Here is a 14,421-nt window from a genome sequence, read left to right as displayed (position 1 = left end):
GGCGCCCCTCGGGGCCGGGCGGACCCCGCCGCCGGCGGCCGCCCCCTCCCCGGGATCCCCGCGGGTGTCCCCCGCAGCCCCCGACCCCCCCCCAGCTCCGGCCCCGCCGCGCCGCCGGCCGCCGCCGCCGAATCCAGGTCCGGATTTTTGCAGGCGCCGCCGCGCCGCAGCCCCTAACGCCGCGCCGCCGCCGCCACCGGGCAGCTCCTGCGGCCGCGCCGCCCGCCCATGGCCGCCGAGCCCCGCGGGCGCACTCGGACCTGCCCGCCCGGCGCCGCGGGGGCCATGGGCCCGGCGGGGGCGGGCGAGCGCTGAGCGGGGGGCGCTGCGGCCCGGCCCGGCGCGGCGGGGGCGGCGCACGGCCGCGGAGGGAGGGAGGGAGGGAGGGAGGGAGGACGGGGGGGGTTTCCCGCCCGCCCGCCGCGGCGGCCGCGGGCTGAGGGCGCGCAGGGCCGGCGGCGAGACCCGGGCGCGGAGGGCGGGGAGGCGGCCGCTGCCCCCTCCCCGCGCGCTCTCTCTCACACACGCACACCCCCACCCCGCATACCCGCACCCGGGAGGCGCTCGGCGGCACCGGCGGAGGGGGAGCCGCCGCCGCCGCCCGCCTCGTCTGCCCGCCCGCCCGCCGCCAACCCCCCGCCTCGGGGGCGGCTGCCCCCGGCGGAGCCTCCATCTGCAGCCCGGCGGCGGGAGCGGGAACATGGCGGACCTGGAGGCGGTGCTGGCCGATGTCAGCTACCTGATGGCGATGGAGAAGAGCAAGAGCACCCCGGCGGCCAGGGCCAGCAAGAAGATCACCCTGCCCGAGCCCAGGTACCGCCCGGCCCGGGGTGGGGTGGGCGGCCGGGACCCCCTGCCCGGCCCCGGCCTCCCCGCTCCCGGCACCGCGGTGCTGGACATAACGGTCCGGTGGCGGCGGGCCCTCCCGCCGTGCCCGGGCACCCCGCGGCCTCCGGCGGGGGCGGGCGGGTCGGGGCGCAGCGCCCGGGGCAGGTAGTGGGGGTCGGGTTTGGATGCGTTTATTTGAAACAACTTCTGCGGGCGTCTCTCGGTGGGTCGAGATGTGGAGAAGCCCGCTTCTCCCGGGGAAAAAAAGAAAAACCCACGGTTCGGGTGTTTATTTGATCCTGAACTTGATGCTTCATCCAGTGGGTGAGAAATTCTTCAAGTGGTGAGCAAAATAAAATGGTAAAACCAAACGGAATCATTCTCAACTGTTTTATTCTGCAGAGCTGTTTTTTTGGCGATGCTTCATGAGGTTTGACAACAGAGCAGGGAGATGCAGGGAGGGAGGACGGACTTGGGGGAGAGGTTTTCTCTTAGCAAGCGGCTCACGGAGCAGAGGTGCTGTACAGCAATGAACTAGTGCAGGTCTGGGTCTTGCTGTCGGCTTCCACAGGTCTCATGGGTGAGCAGACGAGGCTGAGGTCATTTTCCTGGGGTTTGGTGGTAAAAGCAGCTTTTCTTCTGAACGACAGTCCCTGATTATGCATGTGTTATAAAACCGCTTACTTATTTATTGCCGAAATGAAAAGTAAGCTTCCCTTCTCTTTCATGGCTCTGTGAATATGTATTTAAAATGAAGATTTAGCCAGCAAACAAAATATTGCAACAGAAGAAAATCTGAACCAAAATTTACTGCAAAATGTATAGGCACTTTGCAAGCCTGCTGGTGGCCTAGCCTAGCTGTGTACCGTGAACGAGAGATCACTGAAGCCCTCTTCTCACTTGTTCTCTCGTTTCTCTGCCTTTATGCTTGAATTCTGGGTAGCGCAGTGAGGCTGCAGAGCCGGGGGAGGTGAGGGGCACGGGGGTGCCCAGCCCACGTTAATCCCCCTTGCAGATGCAATGATACCTCGGATAAAGAAGTTTGGCAGTCGGTTTTTAAGGTCCAGTTGAAGGCGGCTTTCTGGGGAGAGAAGGTGCCCGTTTTTCCTCCTGGAATGTGTAAATGCTTATAGAAATGATATCCATAGAATTGAGCCTACACTGTTAACCTGAGGTGCGGCGTGCCTGGCTGGGAGTGCTGGTAGCTTTTACATTTGTCAGTGCTTAGGTTACGTCTGTTGCTGTCCTTAGTGATGTGCCGCGGTGCTCCCTGTTTGCAGCGGGGACTTGACCCCCCCCGGGGTGGGGTGAAAGGTGAGGGTGTGGAGGGTGTGCAGGGGAGGAGTCCTTCCAACACCGTGAGAAATAACAGCACTGTGGGTGTTTGTGGGGAGGCTCGAGAGCTGGTACTTGGACCGACATCCCCTTGTGCAAAGCGGGGCACGAGCCTCGTAGCACGGCATGAGGCCCGAAGAACCTGCAGCGTACTGCACAACTTCTCCAGGATTTGCTTTTTGTGGATGTTTGGTAGTTTACCTGAGCTCGGAGAGATGGTTCACCATGCTCGGCTCTGCAGGGTAGGAAACGGCAGCTGGGTGCAAGAGGAAGTTTCTCAGAGTAGGAGGAAAGGTGAAGGGTTAGGTGGCTGAAATGCCTCGTTCCTAGAGCTGCATGTGGAAGAACCTGTTTACAGATTACATGAAATATTAAAGGGAAAAGGTTGTTTGCCATCCCCCCCGGACTGTCATGCTCTGAAGAAGGTGAGAGGCCTTAAGCGAGGGAGAGGTTTGCAGCTGTAAGCGGTGCCGGGGTGCTGTGGGACAGGGGATGTGTAAGACAGCTCAGGAGATGAATGAGAGGAAGCGTGGACATAAATGAGAACAGAGACTTACCTAAGGCTGGGACCACAAACGGTTCTAGATTGCTTGAAATGACTGAACATCTCAGCTTCTAACTGAAACCAGGGATTTCCTCATACAGTAGGAAACTGTGACCGTTATTCTGGTGTCAGATGTCTTCGTGCTGGTTTCTGGTTGGTTTTTTTTGATCCCTCTCATTAAAACAGACATGGTGTGTTGGGTATGCTTAAATATTTGGTATTACTGGCAAAGTGATTCATTTAAAAATTATAGAAGTCGGCTGGTTAAATGCAGGTTGATGTAACAACAATAAAAAAAAAGAGAATATGACAACAAAGGCCTCTCTTACGAGTTTGAAATCAAACAATTTTTCCGAATATTTTTTTTAATTTCCCTGTGTGTGTGAGAGCAGCTCCTTGGAGGAGCGTGAGCACAGCTTTGTAACGCCGGGCTGTGAGCAGCCGTCGTCACGTTCAGCTCCTGGCTGTCACTGGGATGGATAGCAGGAAGGTCACTGGAATATCACATCCACGCTTGAAAATAAATGGCTCGGCCTTACTGCAGTGCTCTCCTCGCAGGAATGCGTTTGGTGTCGGTTTATCTCTGGCGGGCAACCACTGCCCGGCGTCCTGTGCTGCTGACGTTATCTCCCCAAGAAATGTTACAAAGGTTTTACCCCACCCCGTTTACAGTTTGTGTTTTTGCTGGAGCCTGGTACACCTGTTGGGGTTTTATCTTTCTGAGATAAGACTGATACTAAATGAAGTCACCGAGTTTACTGTAATGCAAATTTGAGGGGGCTTCCTGTTTACAAGGAAATAGCTGTAGTGCAGGCAGAATAAATTCCAAGGCTGCAGGCCAAGGCTTAGCAGCAAATAAACTATGAGGGTGAAGAGTTTATTGGCCGTGGGGCTGATTATTGTTGAGTTTACATGAAGCATCCTCAGACTGTTTTTTGTACCGAAATCGTTAAATATCACAGTTTGGGAAGAAAGAGGACAGAAAACGCTAATGAGACGAGAGTGCCTGAGGAAGAGGCTTAGTGTGGTTTTGATTTTTTATTTTTTTTTTTTTTAAAACACCAAAACAAAACAACCCTTTTTCCATCCTCTGTCATCTGCTTTTCCTTCCCTTCTGCATTTCCTCCTTTCATTCCGAAGAGCCTTGCCAAGACCTTGGAAAGCTGCGGTACCTTTTGGTTTTACATTGTTTCTCAAAATCCTGTTTTGTGGGTAGATTCGCATGGGTGGACAGGAGGGCTGTCAAAGGCAGAATGACCTGCAGAAACGGGACCTAAAATAGAAAAGAAGACATACATATTGAAATATGAGCAAACATGAAACCTTAACCACCTTCTACAGAATTACCATAAAATCTTTTAAGTTAGGGGGGTAAGGAGTAAATTAACTGCACTCTTAATTTTTTAGGCTAGTCAGCAGACTTCTGAAGTTTTCCCCTTTTCCATGTAAATTTTAGACTTCCCTTATTTAGGTCAAAGGGGGTAGAAGAACACTGTGTAACAACTCTTTTTATTTGCCAGCAACTGCTTCTGTTTTGCGTGAAGGATTTGCATAATGTGAAGTTGAGAAAAATAGACCAGGAAATCAGGTAACTGGAAGCAAAGAGGATGCAGGGCTTGCAGAGGGCTTGCATACAGCACTGCTGTCCTCACGCTGGCTGCGGCCGTCCTCGCCAGGAAAGTTAACATTAAAGCTTCCTTACTATAAACATCACGTAAGCTTAGGGTGCTTTTGGTGTACAAATACCAAGGGCATGGTAACAAAACATAGCATGCATCTGTCCAGGCTTCTCTCCTGCTTCTCTTGCTGCAGTCATGGATGTTTCTCATCTCATCTTCCCTCTTCTAAGCTGCTTATTTCAGCAATTGCCTCCCTTTCAAGTTAATTCTTATTTTTCTCCCAACCTTTTTCTTTGATTTCCTTCCTTCCTCTGAATCCTACCCCTCTTGGGGTAAAAATGGCATGTTGCAGTCACTTATTTCTTAAAAGTCAGACTTTCAACATGACATTTTTCCTCAGTTATCTTCCCATCTTCACTTGACCTCTGGAGATGAAGACTAACTCACTGGCACCCCATCTGCTTCTCGCTGGGACAGTTTAGTCTGTGATGTGCTCTTTGCTTTCTTACCTAGTATTCAAACTAACTTGTTTAAAACTCTAATTGAGGTTCATTGGTTGCTTTTTCTTTTCCAGTTCCATCCTGAGATATTTGTGATTTGCTTTCGTCCTGTTACGGTGCTGAATATTGGCGAAACCCAAGCGCTGTGTCCCGCTAGGAGTTAAGCATCGTTAGTCTATTGTGTATTGCTTCTGCTTTTTCAATTTTGTTCTCTTGGCATTACTCTTCTCTCTGTCTGAATTTCAGTTGTTTCTTTGATGTGTCCTTCAGTGTGTTCATGTACCTCTTGAAACTTCTGTAACATCTCTTAAGTTACAGGCTCTGTCTCTCTGCTGTCAGTCTTGGTTAGTTTGACAGTATTTTCTCTGGCTTTGTTTAATGCCTTCTTGTTGTGCTTATTCATTTAAAGTGCGCTCTCGAAGAGAATCTTCCTGAAAATTATACACATAATTTTTGTATTTGTTGCTATTATGCTTGTGTCATCCCTTTGCATCTTTCTGGGTGGTTTTTTGTCCCTGTGGCTTCAAGCATACTGTTCCATTTTGGGCTTCTGCAGGTAGCGCTTAAGTCACTGAACATCTCTTGCTTGATGCCACGGTATTGAAAACTATTTTAGCTGGCTGGTGCTGCCAGCTCCCGTTGTTCCTCTACTACTTGCTTTGGTCCGTGCTGTTTGTTGCCATCAGGTCTACAAAACTCCTCCCCTAAATCCCTCATTAAAACACTCTTTTGTTATGAAGCTTATGAAGTTTCTGATTAATCTGCCGGTGCTGGCTGTGTTGGCGCAGTGTTTGTCATGTTTACTGATGGTGTTTCCTGTCTGCCTCTAGCCATTTGCATTCGCTTGTCTCCGATGGCAAGTGTGGGACCTGGAGTGCCTTTTTGTGGTGTTGGTCCACGGCACAGCACAGCAGGGACTAAGTGTCTCATCGGTGATGTTAATACCAAACCCCCCTACTTTATACGTGGTTTCTTTGGAGAATGTACTGGCTGCAGGAAGCCTGGTGCTATATTACACTTCTTCCTCACTATCTGAAGGCACATGATAGAAACCTTCAAAAGTACTGTTTTCAGAAAAAAAGTAGGCCCAGGTTTTTCAAAGGCATGCGCATTTACTGAGCTTGGCACAGAAATGGTGCCAGTGAATGCAAAATTAAATAGGAGGTGATATGAAGGATTAGGGATCTAACGGTTAATTCAGATGAATTTGTGTTACGGTAACTTTAGCTCTGTGAGGCGGTGGTGCTTTATTGAAGCTTGTTTGTAGCAATAATGACTGTAAATTATTTTAGTAGAACTTCTTAAGCTTGGCTGTCTAAAATTTCAAAACACTTTAGGTTTTTGTTTGACATTTACAATTTTTTTTTAGTGTCAAGCAAGATTGTTTCTTGGTATTTTTTTACCATTTCCAGTACTTACTAAAAATAGAACTGAAAATTTTGAAGTAAATGAAAACCAGCATGCAGGATACTCAAACTGTTCAGAATGGTTTCATTGACATGTAATTTGTGAAACTACAGAAGGAATAAAGGGTTCTAGATGAAATGGTTTTATAAACTAATTTATTACTTCGCAGCTATATGGTATTGCACTGTTTGAGCTGAACGTTGAAGCAAAGAGTAAAGGAAGTAAAGCTTGGTGAGGGCTAAAGCTGGCTGAATATGTGGTGTATGCCAGGCAAGTATTGTGAGTGCTGTAGGTGAACCTGAAGTATGTGTGTGTAGGAGGCAAGCAGTGTGGATTTGTACTTTTCAAGGTCAGAGTGTCCCCGTTAATCGGAGCATCTCATAGTTCACTGGGCATTTTCATGAAGCGGGCAGTAAACTACTTCAATGGATGCATTCCATGTTACTGTGCTCCGAAAGCATTGCCATCTAGTAGGTGCAACTGATATTTCCGAGATGGTAAATGTCTTCTCGTTTCAGTGAGAAAGCAGAGCATCTGCCCATTTTCGAAGTGCTAAAAATACCTGTGAGAGCACTTTTGAGACACTTGAGCGTGCCTTTTGCCCCCGGCCCCCAGGCAGAGGTGCAGTTCTGCTGCTCAGCGGGTTACCCAGGGAGCCGCGAGAGTGCACTGCGCTTGCCCATCATCCTTGTGTCGTCTCCCAGACTATCCCTCTATTTTTTTTATTTTCTCACTTCCAGTATTAAATTATTATCGGCAATTGTGGTCAAGAAAGCCATTGTTCATTTAGTTTAGTCCAATTCATAGAAAAATGTATGTTTCAAAGGTTAGTTTACATGTTCAGGAATGATGAAGTATGTGGACTGAAGCTTATCTTATATCTCACATCTCGTGTCGCTTGGGTGAAAAGGCATGCTTGAATATTCATATGGTAACTGTTTGAGGAGGGGGGGAAAGAACTTGTTTTTTTTCTGAACTAGCATTACAAGAAAGACTGAACATTTGTGTTTTTATTGTGGAATAGCTTAGTCCTGCTCAGGGCGAGTATAGATGACAGTAGTTAAATTTTGTTTAGAAATTCAGCCTCCTAACTTTGCTGTCAGTAGAAGTGTGTGGTTGAGAAGGTAGTAAAAAGATGGCTTCCTCAAAATAGTGTACATACGGCAGGCTGGGGCTGCTAACAAAGTGTACATGCTTTTTATCTCGAGTTAGCTTTGTAGTACAGTGCTTCCTTAGCAGGAAAAATGTAAGCTTTAGGGATGGATACGGACCATCAGTGTAGGACACTGTAGAGGAGGGCTCCTGATTGCCGTGGGTGCTTCTCTTCAAACCAGTTGGGTGTTCTCTCACTTGGGAATTCAGGTTGTTATTTATTGTAACTTAAGTGTCTGATACCTTAAGAAAAAGCCAGGCCTATACAGAAGAGCATGGGAAGACGAAGGTGTCATTGCAAAGCTCTTGCAGCTTTAATAGACAAGAAATAAGAGTCTGGAAGAAGGACGCTGTTACCTGTATTGTACAGATCAGAAGCTAAGTCAATGAGAAAATAAATGACGTACCTTTGTTCATGCATAGGACGTTTGGTAGATACAGGGGTTGAAGTTAGATTTTCTGAGCTTCAGATAAGCAGTGGAGGCCCTGGACTGTCCCAGCTCCCAGGCATACGTTACTTGAAGCGTGTCTGGGCAGAGGAAAGAGAGATCTGGCCTTAAGAGAGATGTTCCAATTAGTTCTCCTGGGGGATGCTATAAGGCTGAAGCTTATGTTTTGAAACATAGACCTTCCCTTGGGCATCGTTACCTTAATTAAGAAGAAAGGTAAATGAGAGCGGTCTGGAAACAGATCAGTGTGCAGACTTCTGTTACTGTGCTAAGAACAGAGGGATGTTTCTAGGGATGTTTTGAGGGAAAGCTTCCATAATGTGATGTTGCATTGTAGGTGTAACGCATCTGTGTGATCCTGTGCGGAGCCGGGTAGCCGCCGCCTGGTGCGGACGGGCTGCGGGTGCTGCTGCTGGGACTTGCCTGGAGCAGCGGCCAGGGCTGGGTGCATCACAGAATGCAATTCATAGCATGGTTTGGGTTGGAAGGGACCGTTAGAGGTCATCTTGTCCAACCCCCTTGTGGCAAGCAGGGACAACTTTGACTAGATCAAGTTGCTCAGAGCCCTGCCTAACCTGACCTTGAATGTTTCCAGGGATGGGGCCTCCACAATCTCTCTGGGCAACCTGTTCCAGCGCTTCACCGCCCTCATTGTAAAGACTTTTTTCCTTCTATTCAGTCTAAATCTACCCTCCTTTAGTTTAAAACCATCACCCCTTGTCCTGTCAGAACCTAAAGCGGTCACCCCCATCCTTCCTGTAGTCCCCCTTTAAGTACTGGAAGGCCGCAGTAAGGTCTCCCCGCAGCCTTCTCTTCTCCAGGCTGAACAACCCCAACTCTGTCAGCCTGTAGTCGCAGGAGAGGTGCTGCAGCCCTCGGATCATTTTTGTGGGCTCCTCTTGACCTGCTCCAACAGGTCTATGTCCTTCCTTTGTGCATCGACTGGAGAGAGTTCGGCTGAGCTGTGGCACACGGAGCACGCTTGGTGTTTCTAGTGGGAGATATGTACAGGCAGACTTGTCTTCTCAGTAAAATTAATAAACCTCATAGCTATTAATCCTTTTGTAGATCTGATGGCTTTTCAGTGCCTGGACCCTCCATGTGAAATATTTTCAGCAAAACGCTGGAACTATAACATCAGGAAATGAATGTATGCAGCTCTTGGTTTCTGTTCTGGTGAAATCATGTGGAATGGCCTGGTTTAATCTTCTTACCAGTAATAGCATTTTTTTTGGTAATTAGTAAAATTAAAAAAGAACCTATCAGGATCCGTCACGTCCAGGTGCATAAAGCAAATCACATAATTAATTGAACTGAATTGATGTAGCAGTTTCTAGCTTTAGAAAAGGTGGCTGTTTTCCACAGAAAGAGCTTCACCCCATGCTTACTAGTTTCTCCAAGAAAATAATTCCAATACTGAACAAACATGTATATAAATATGCCTTGCATAAATAAATAAAAATTTCTGAGACTGTTAGGAGAAACCACTTCCATATAGAAACCCCACAGCCCCCTTCCAGTGTGCCAGGAATTTGTCCTGTCAGCATGTGTCATGTCCCATTGAGAAGGGAACTGGGGAAAAGGCAGATTTCTCAGGAGCTGGTAGAGCTGTGCAAATCAAAGCCTTCATTAAATGCCAACAGAAGATCCGTCCAGCTGAGGCAGCGTGTTTGCGATACACCGCACCAGACAAGCACCAGCTGCACGGCGACCTCCCCGCACTGCGCTGCAGCCCTGGGGGACTCCGCGGGGATGCACGTTGCAGAGGCTCTGTACAGAGCTGGGGATGGATGGGTGCTCGTCACCCACAAGGGGCTGCTACCTCTGCTTAAGGTACGATTGAGAAAAGAGCTCCCAGGAGCTCCTCGTTCTTCCAGAAAATTAAAAAACACTGGGGAACCCAATAAAATACTCAGTGCTTCAAGCCTTAGGGGAAGAGACCCCCCCCTCCCAAGGCGCTGAGCGCAGAATTCAGCCTCCACATGACAGCTCTGTGGATGCTACTTGGCTGCTATTCTATTTATTACATTTCTGTCTTAATTTCAGAAGGGGAAGCAAGCTCTGTGAAATACAAGTCTTTGCTAAGCTGAACTTTAAATGAAGATGAAACATGGGTAGGCGTTTTACTCTTGAGGCCCTAAGTGTCTGGTGAAACAAGCCTGGCTGCACCATCAGCAGACCTGGTTGGGAAGGAATTTGGTTTGGGCAGCTGCTGGCTACCCTTTAGCATTTGGCCTTTCCTGGCTTTGATTCCCAGCCCTCGGTGGGCTGTAAGGATAGCCGCGGTAGTGCCTCTGAGGTGACTTTCAGTTCTGAGCTTTCTCATAATTTGCTGTTTTTCTTAAGACTCCAGCCTGGCTTCCCAATGTCCTCCCTATCACATTCTGTTCATTTTCACATTTAAGCGATTCTGCGTCTCTGTATCAATCCTCTGATTTTTAAATTTTGTTTTAAAATAATTTTTACCCCAGATTTTCTCGGTCTTCTTTCCAAATTGTTCTAATGATCATGGTTACTTCATTCAGATCTCCCTTACTTCTGGGACCTTAAAATAACTGCCAGGTTAGAATGCACAATGAGGAGCAAAAAACCAATTAAGACAATTTTACACTTCTTTTTTAGTTTTGCTTCAGGAGAATTGCTGCTGCGGTGTTTGGGATGCAAGGCTCTGGAGGGATGCCTGCCTGTTCAAAGGGGATAGTTTCCTCTGGGGGAGAAAAAAATACGGGAACATTTCTGTAGTTTTCACTTGTTGTTTAAAAGAGTTCTGAGAAGATCTGATTCTTAGGCCAAATAATTCTTCAGAGTTTCACTTTTGATCAGTCCTGCACTGCTAAACCTTTTAGATGCACTTTTATAAAGAAAAAAACGTTTTGGCTGTAATGGCTCTGTGCCATTCTGCCACTGCTTTGAATTGTACTTGTTGACCCTGTCACGCTTCCAGTTCAAAGGCCTTTGGGGCAGGATCGTTGGTCCAGTTTTAGCAACTTTATGATGGATTTGGGTAGTGCAAATAAACATTTAGGTCTCTGCAAAACTGCATCCTGAGACTATAAATGAATAAATAGATCACAGGCGAACGTAGCATGCTTCAGTCAATGTTGGCCATAGTTCTTGGTAGCTCAGTTAATGTTTATACTTGCATGCTACTTTTAAAGATAGTTCTAAACATATTATAGATACGGAAAGATTAAAAAGTTTGGCATGTCTTGAGTAATTTTGTATTTGTTTTTTTAAAAAATTATGATTGATGAAATTACTTAATTGCAGTAGGAGCAAGGAGATACGATTTTGCTCCAATTTCTTGTTCTTGTAATTTCTCAGTAGCAGCGTTCTGGTGGAAGGGCAAGTCCTTGACATTACAATTCAGTGTAATTATTCCTGAAAAATTCATGTACTTAGAAGCTTTTATATTAGTTTCAGATTTCAGCAATGATAATGCAAATGATCCTCAAGGAATACGAGGGCAGTGCGTATTTTGAAATCGTAGCTACATAGCTATTGCTTTTGGCTCCCTTGTAAACTTTCTCCATTAATATAATTTGCATAAGTGAAGCTGCTTCGTCTCCTGGATGAGATGCATGCACCAGAGGGGGGTTGTGGGAAAGTGTTGCTGATCTTTAATCCCTTCCATCGCAAACAGGGTTCTTGAGTGGAATATGCTATTAATAATCCTTGACAATTTTAAGAGCATTAGTTCACTGCAGTGAAGTGACTTGGCAGTGGGCTTAGCATAAACTTTAGAGGGTGTGCAAAGGCAGAAAATGGGATGGAAATGGGTGGACTTGGGATAGAAAATGGCAGAGCCCCGTTCCTGTCCTGTGTGACTTCCAGTGCAAGAATAACTGGGGTTTGTCCTGCAGGCGCCGCCGCTGTGTGAGTGGGTACGCACCCAGCTGGGGCTGTGTGGGCTTGTATGTGGCTGTGCTGGGTTTATGGAGAGAAATGAAACTCTCTGGTTTCGCTCATTGCTGCTTTACTTGTCAGCTGATGAGACAAAGAGTAGAATGAGCATGTGCACTAATTAATGTAGCACCAGTGATCATTTTTATTTCTCTGTTAAATAATGAAGTCAATTGGATATTGCATTGCTGTCACGGGTATTCTAGTAATGCTATAGGATGCTCAAAAGTAAAAGAATAAAAGGAACATATTTTTTTCCATGTTGTTTCATTGTTGTCCAAAAATGTTTTTTCACAGGCTTCTAATAATTTGTTTCCTCTTCCAGTAATAGATAAATGTATCAGATTAGATGGTCTAATGGTCCTTTCTGGCTTCATATGCTGGGAATTTACTTTGCTCCGTTAATCGCTTGAACAAAAGTTGCAATGTGCAAAATACCTTCTACGGCATCTGAGAACCAAATCATTTGGAGAAGTATTCACTTCTGCTGAACTTTGAACTGGGTACAAGTCTGAGAGGAAGCAAAATAGAATGGACTGAATGGTTTGTTATACGTTCGCTATTTTTAACCTTTTATATAGGAGGGAAGCTAACTGGTTTTTACTGGTTGCATCAAGTGACTGCCCTTCGCTTTCACCCCCAAAGTGGAGTGTTAGACTGACCTGAGGCCTGTGGTCCAGTGACTCATTGCAGTTTAGAGTCTTGTTCAAGGGGAGTTTTCTGTTCAGTTGGTGGGGTACTTCATGCCAGTGATGAACATATTACAAGAAAATAATAGCATCATTTGTAATCAGTCACACAGATTTATTCTCAGATTTATGTTGAGATGTTTCTTTCCTTCTCCCTGTCAACTCCTGTTACGTGACTTGGTTTTTTTTCTACTCTGCAAAACCTCAGTAAAAATACTTCTAAGGAGAGACTGTATTACTAATGACACATTGGTAGTGTTACACTTCAGACTTTCAGATTTTCTTCTCATTTGAAATTGGGCCTAAGCAGGCTTAGTTATTTTCTGACTGCAGGCAAGCTCAGGTCTTTGCGGGCTTTGTGAGACTTCCCTGCGTCTGCAGGCTGGTGCGTTTGTGCAGAATGAGAAGGCAAAGAAGAAAGTAGAGATGAAAGCTGGATGGGATGAGGGGACTTGATAAATAAGGTGCGGAAAGCAAGGTGAGAGCAAGATGAGAGAGGGAAGTGGGGAGTGATAACAAGAAGGGAGAGGAGAAAGCAGACAAGAATAAATGGAAGGTGGCTGTCCAGTGTGGAAATGGGATGCTTGACTTGGCAGGGAGCGGGAAGGCGGTGAGGGGCAGTGCAAACGGTTGGCAGTCAAAGGCAGTGGTAATTTAGTTGCTGAATAACTAGCATTTTCTTGAAATAATTACCAGCAGTTGAGTAGTTTTTGGATGTGCCAGGAGCCATCAATAGCTTGGTGTGCTGGCTACAGAATACACACATGGCAGAAGGATGATACCTGCCCTGACGGCAAAGAGGTGGGAAAAAAGGAAATACAGCTTTATTTTACAGACTGAGGCAGATAATGTTTATGACTTGCCCAAGACGATACAGGAAATATTGGTGGAGTTAAATAGTGAATTATGCTCTCCTCAGTCCAGTCTCTGTAAAGCTGCCATTTCATTCTTGTTTTGTTTTTCTGTTCTCCTTTTTCTGTTTCAGCTTATAGATGAATACATTAGTGAGTATAACTGCATTCTTAATGTAGGTTTGATTCTTTAATGCTTGCAATAAGGGCAAACATTTTTTTTCAAGCTGTGGTGTGCATGTGTGTGTCTGTACAAAAGATAATATCCCACAAATGTGAACTCATTGATTTATAAGAAAAAATAATGTGCTTTTATGATAAAGAATTAAAAGCTCCTTTAAGATACAGTAGTAAGAAGGCCAGTAGTAAGTAGCTTCTTGATCCATTTCCAATAGTAAAGAACATGTATGTGTATACGTACCATCGCGTCTTGCTTTACCTATTCCATTTCCTAGGTGCGAGATGCTTTCAAAAAAACTCCTGCATAATTTAGAATAACAAACCTGTGGGGACAAAATCCATGCGTCTTTGAAATTAATAGCAGAACTTTTAGGAAATGTCAAAATGCATGCTATTTATTTTACTCCCCTCCATAACTTCTGCTGCCTGCATATGCCCACATCCGCTGCGGTCGGGCTCCTGGCTGCCTGCGCTGACTCGGGCTCCCTGATGGACTGTTCTTCGGGCTCCGTGGCCATCCCACGGGCTGTGCAGTTGCAGATACAGTCGTACAGACAGCGGAATTTTCATTTCTTATAGGTATGCTTATTGTTGGATTCACAGAATATTACTGATCTGGCAGGGAGTGGGGAGCAACAGCAGCGACTATTCCTGTCGGCACTGGTGCGTGGCTGCAGCCGAGGGCCGGTCCTGGCTCTGGGCTGAGCTCCCTCGCTAAGGCACCTCCTGGTTTGCCGCTTCTGGCATAGCTCGCCTGAGAGGGAGGATTGTGGGTGAGTGGTGCTCCTGCTTACACATGTCCTTATCTGTGTTAAGAAGAGCATAATGTGTTTTCTTCTTAGTTTTTCAGGAGATGTGCTTTCAAGTAGGCATTTTCTGCCTGTACCGACCTTGGCACTGTGACTGTTGTCTGCGTCCTGTCAAGATGCATGCCACCGTGCACGCTTGTAGACAGTGAGAACTT

The 14,421-nt window shown here is 46.6% G+C and overlaps 1 protein-coding gene across 2 annotated transcripts in view; it reads left to right on the top strand.

Annotated features, from left to right (window-relative positions):
* The first annotated feature begins 403 nt into the window (after positions 1–403).
* Positions 404–14,421, top strand: part of GRK3 (G protein-coupled receptor kinase 3) — a 78,288-nt gene continuing 64,270 nt past the window's right edge. For both annotated transcript variants that reach the window (XM_064465892.1, XM_064465891.1), the window contains exon 1: positions 404–813. In XM_064465892.1, coding sequence (XP_064321962.1) covers positions 701–813 — 113 coding nt within the window. In that variant the 5' untranslated portion in view covers positions 404–700. The remainder of the gene's footprint in view (positions 814–14,421) is intronic.

Source organism: Phalacrocorax carbo, chromosome 15, assembly GCF_963921805.1.
Source record: "Phalacrocorax carbo chromosome 15, bPhaCar2.1, whole genome shotgun sequence".
Lineage (NCBI taxonomy): Eukaryota > Metazoa > Chordata > Aves > Suliformes > Phalacrocoracidae > Phalacrocorax > Phalacrocorax carbo.
Note: the sequence above shows the minus strand (reverse complement) of the source record. Positions and strands in the feature narration are given on the sequence as shown.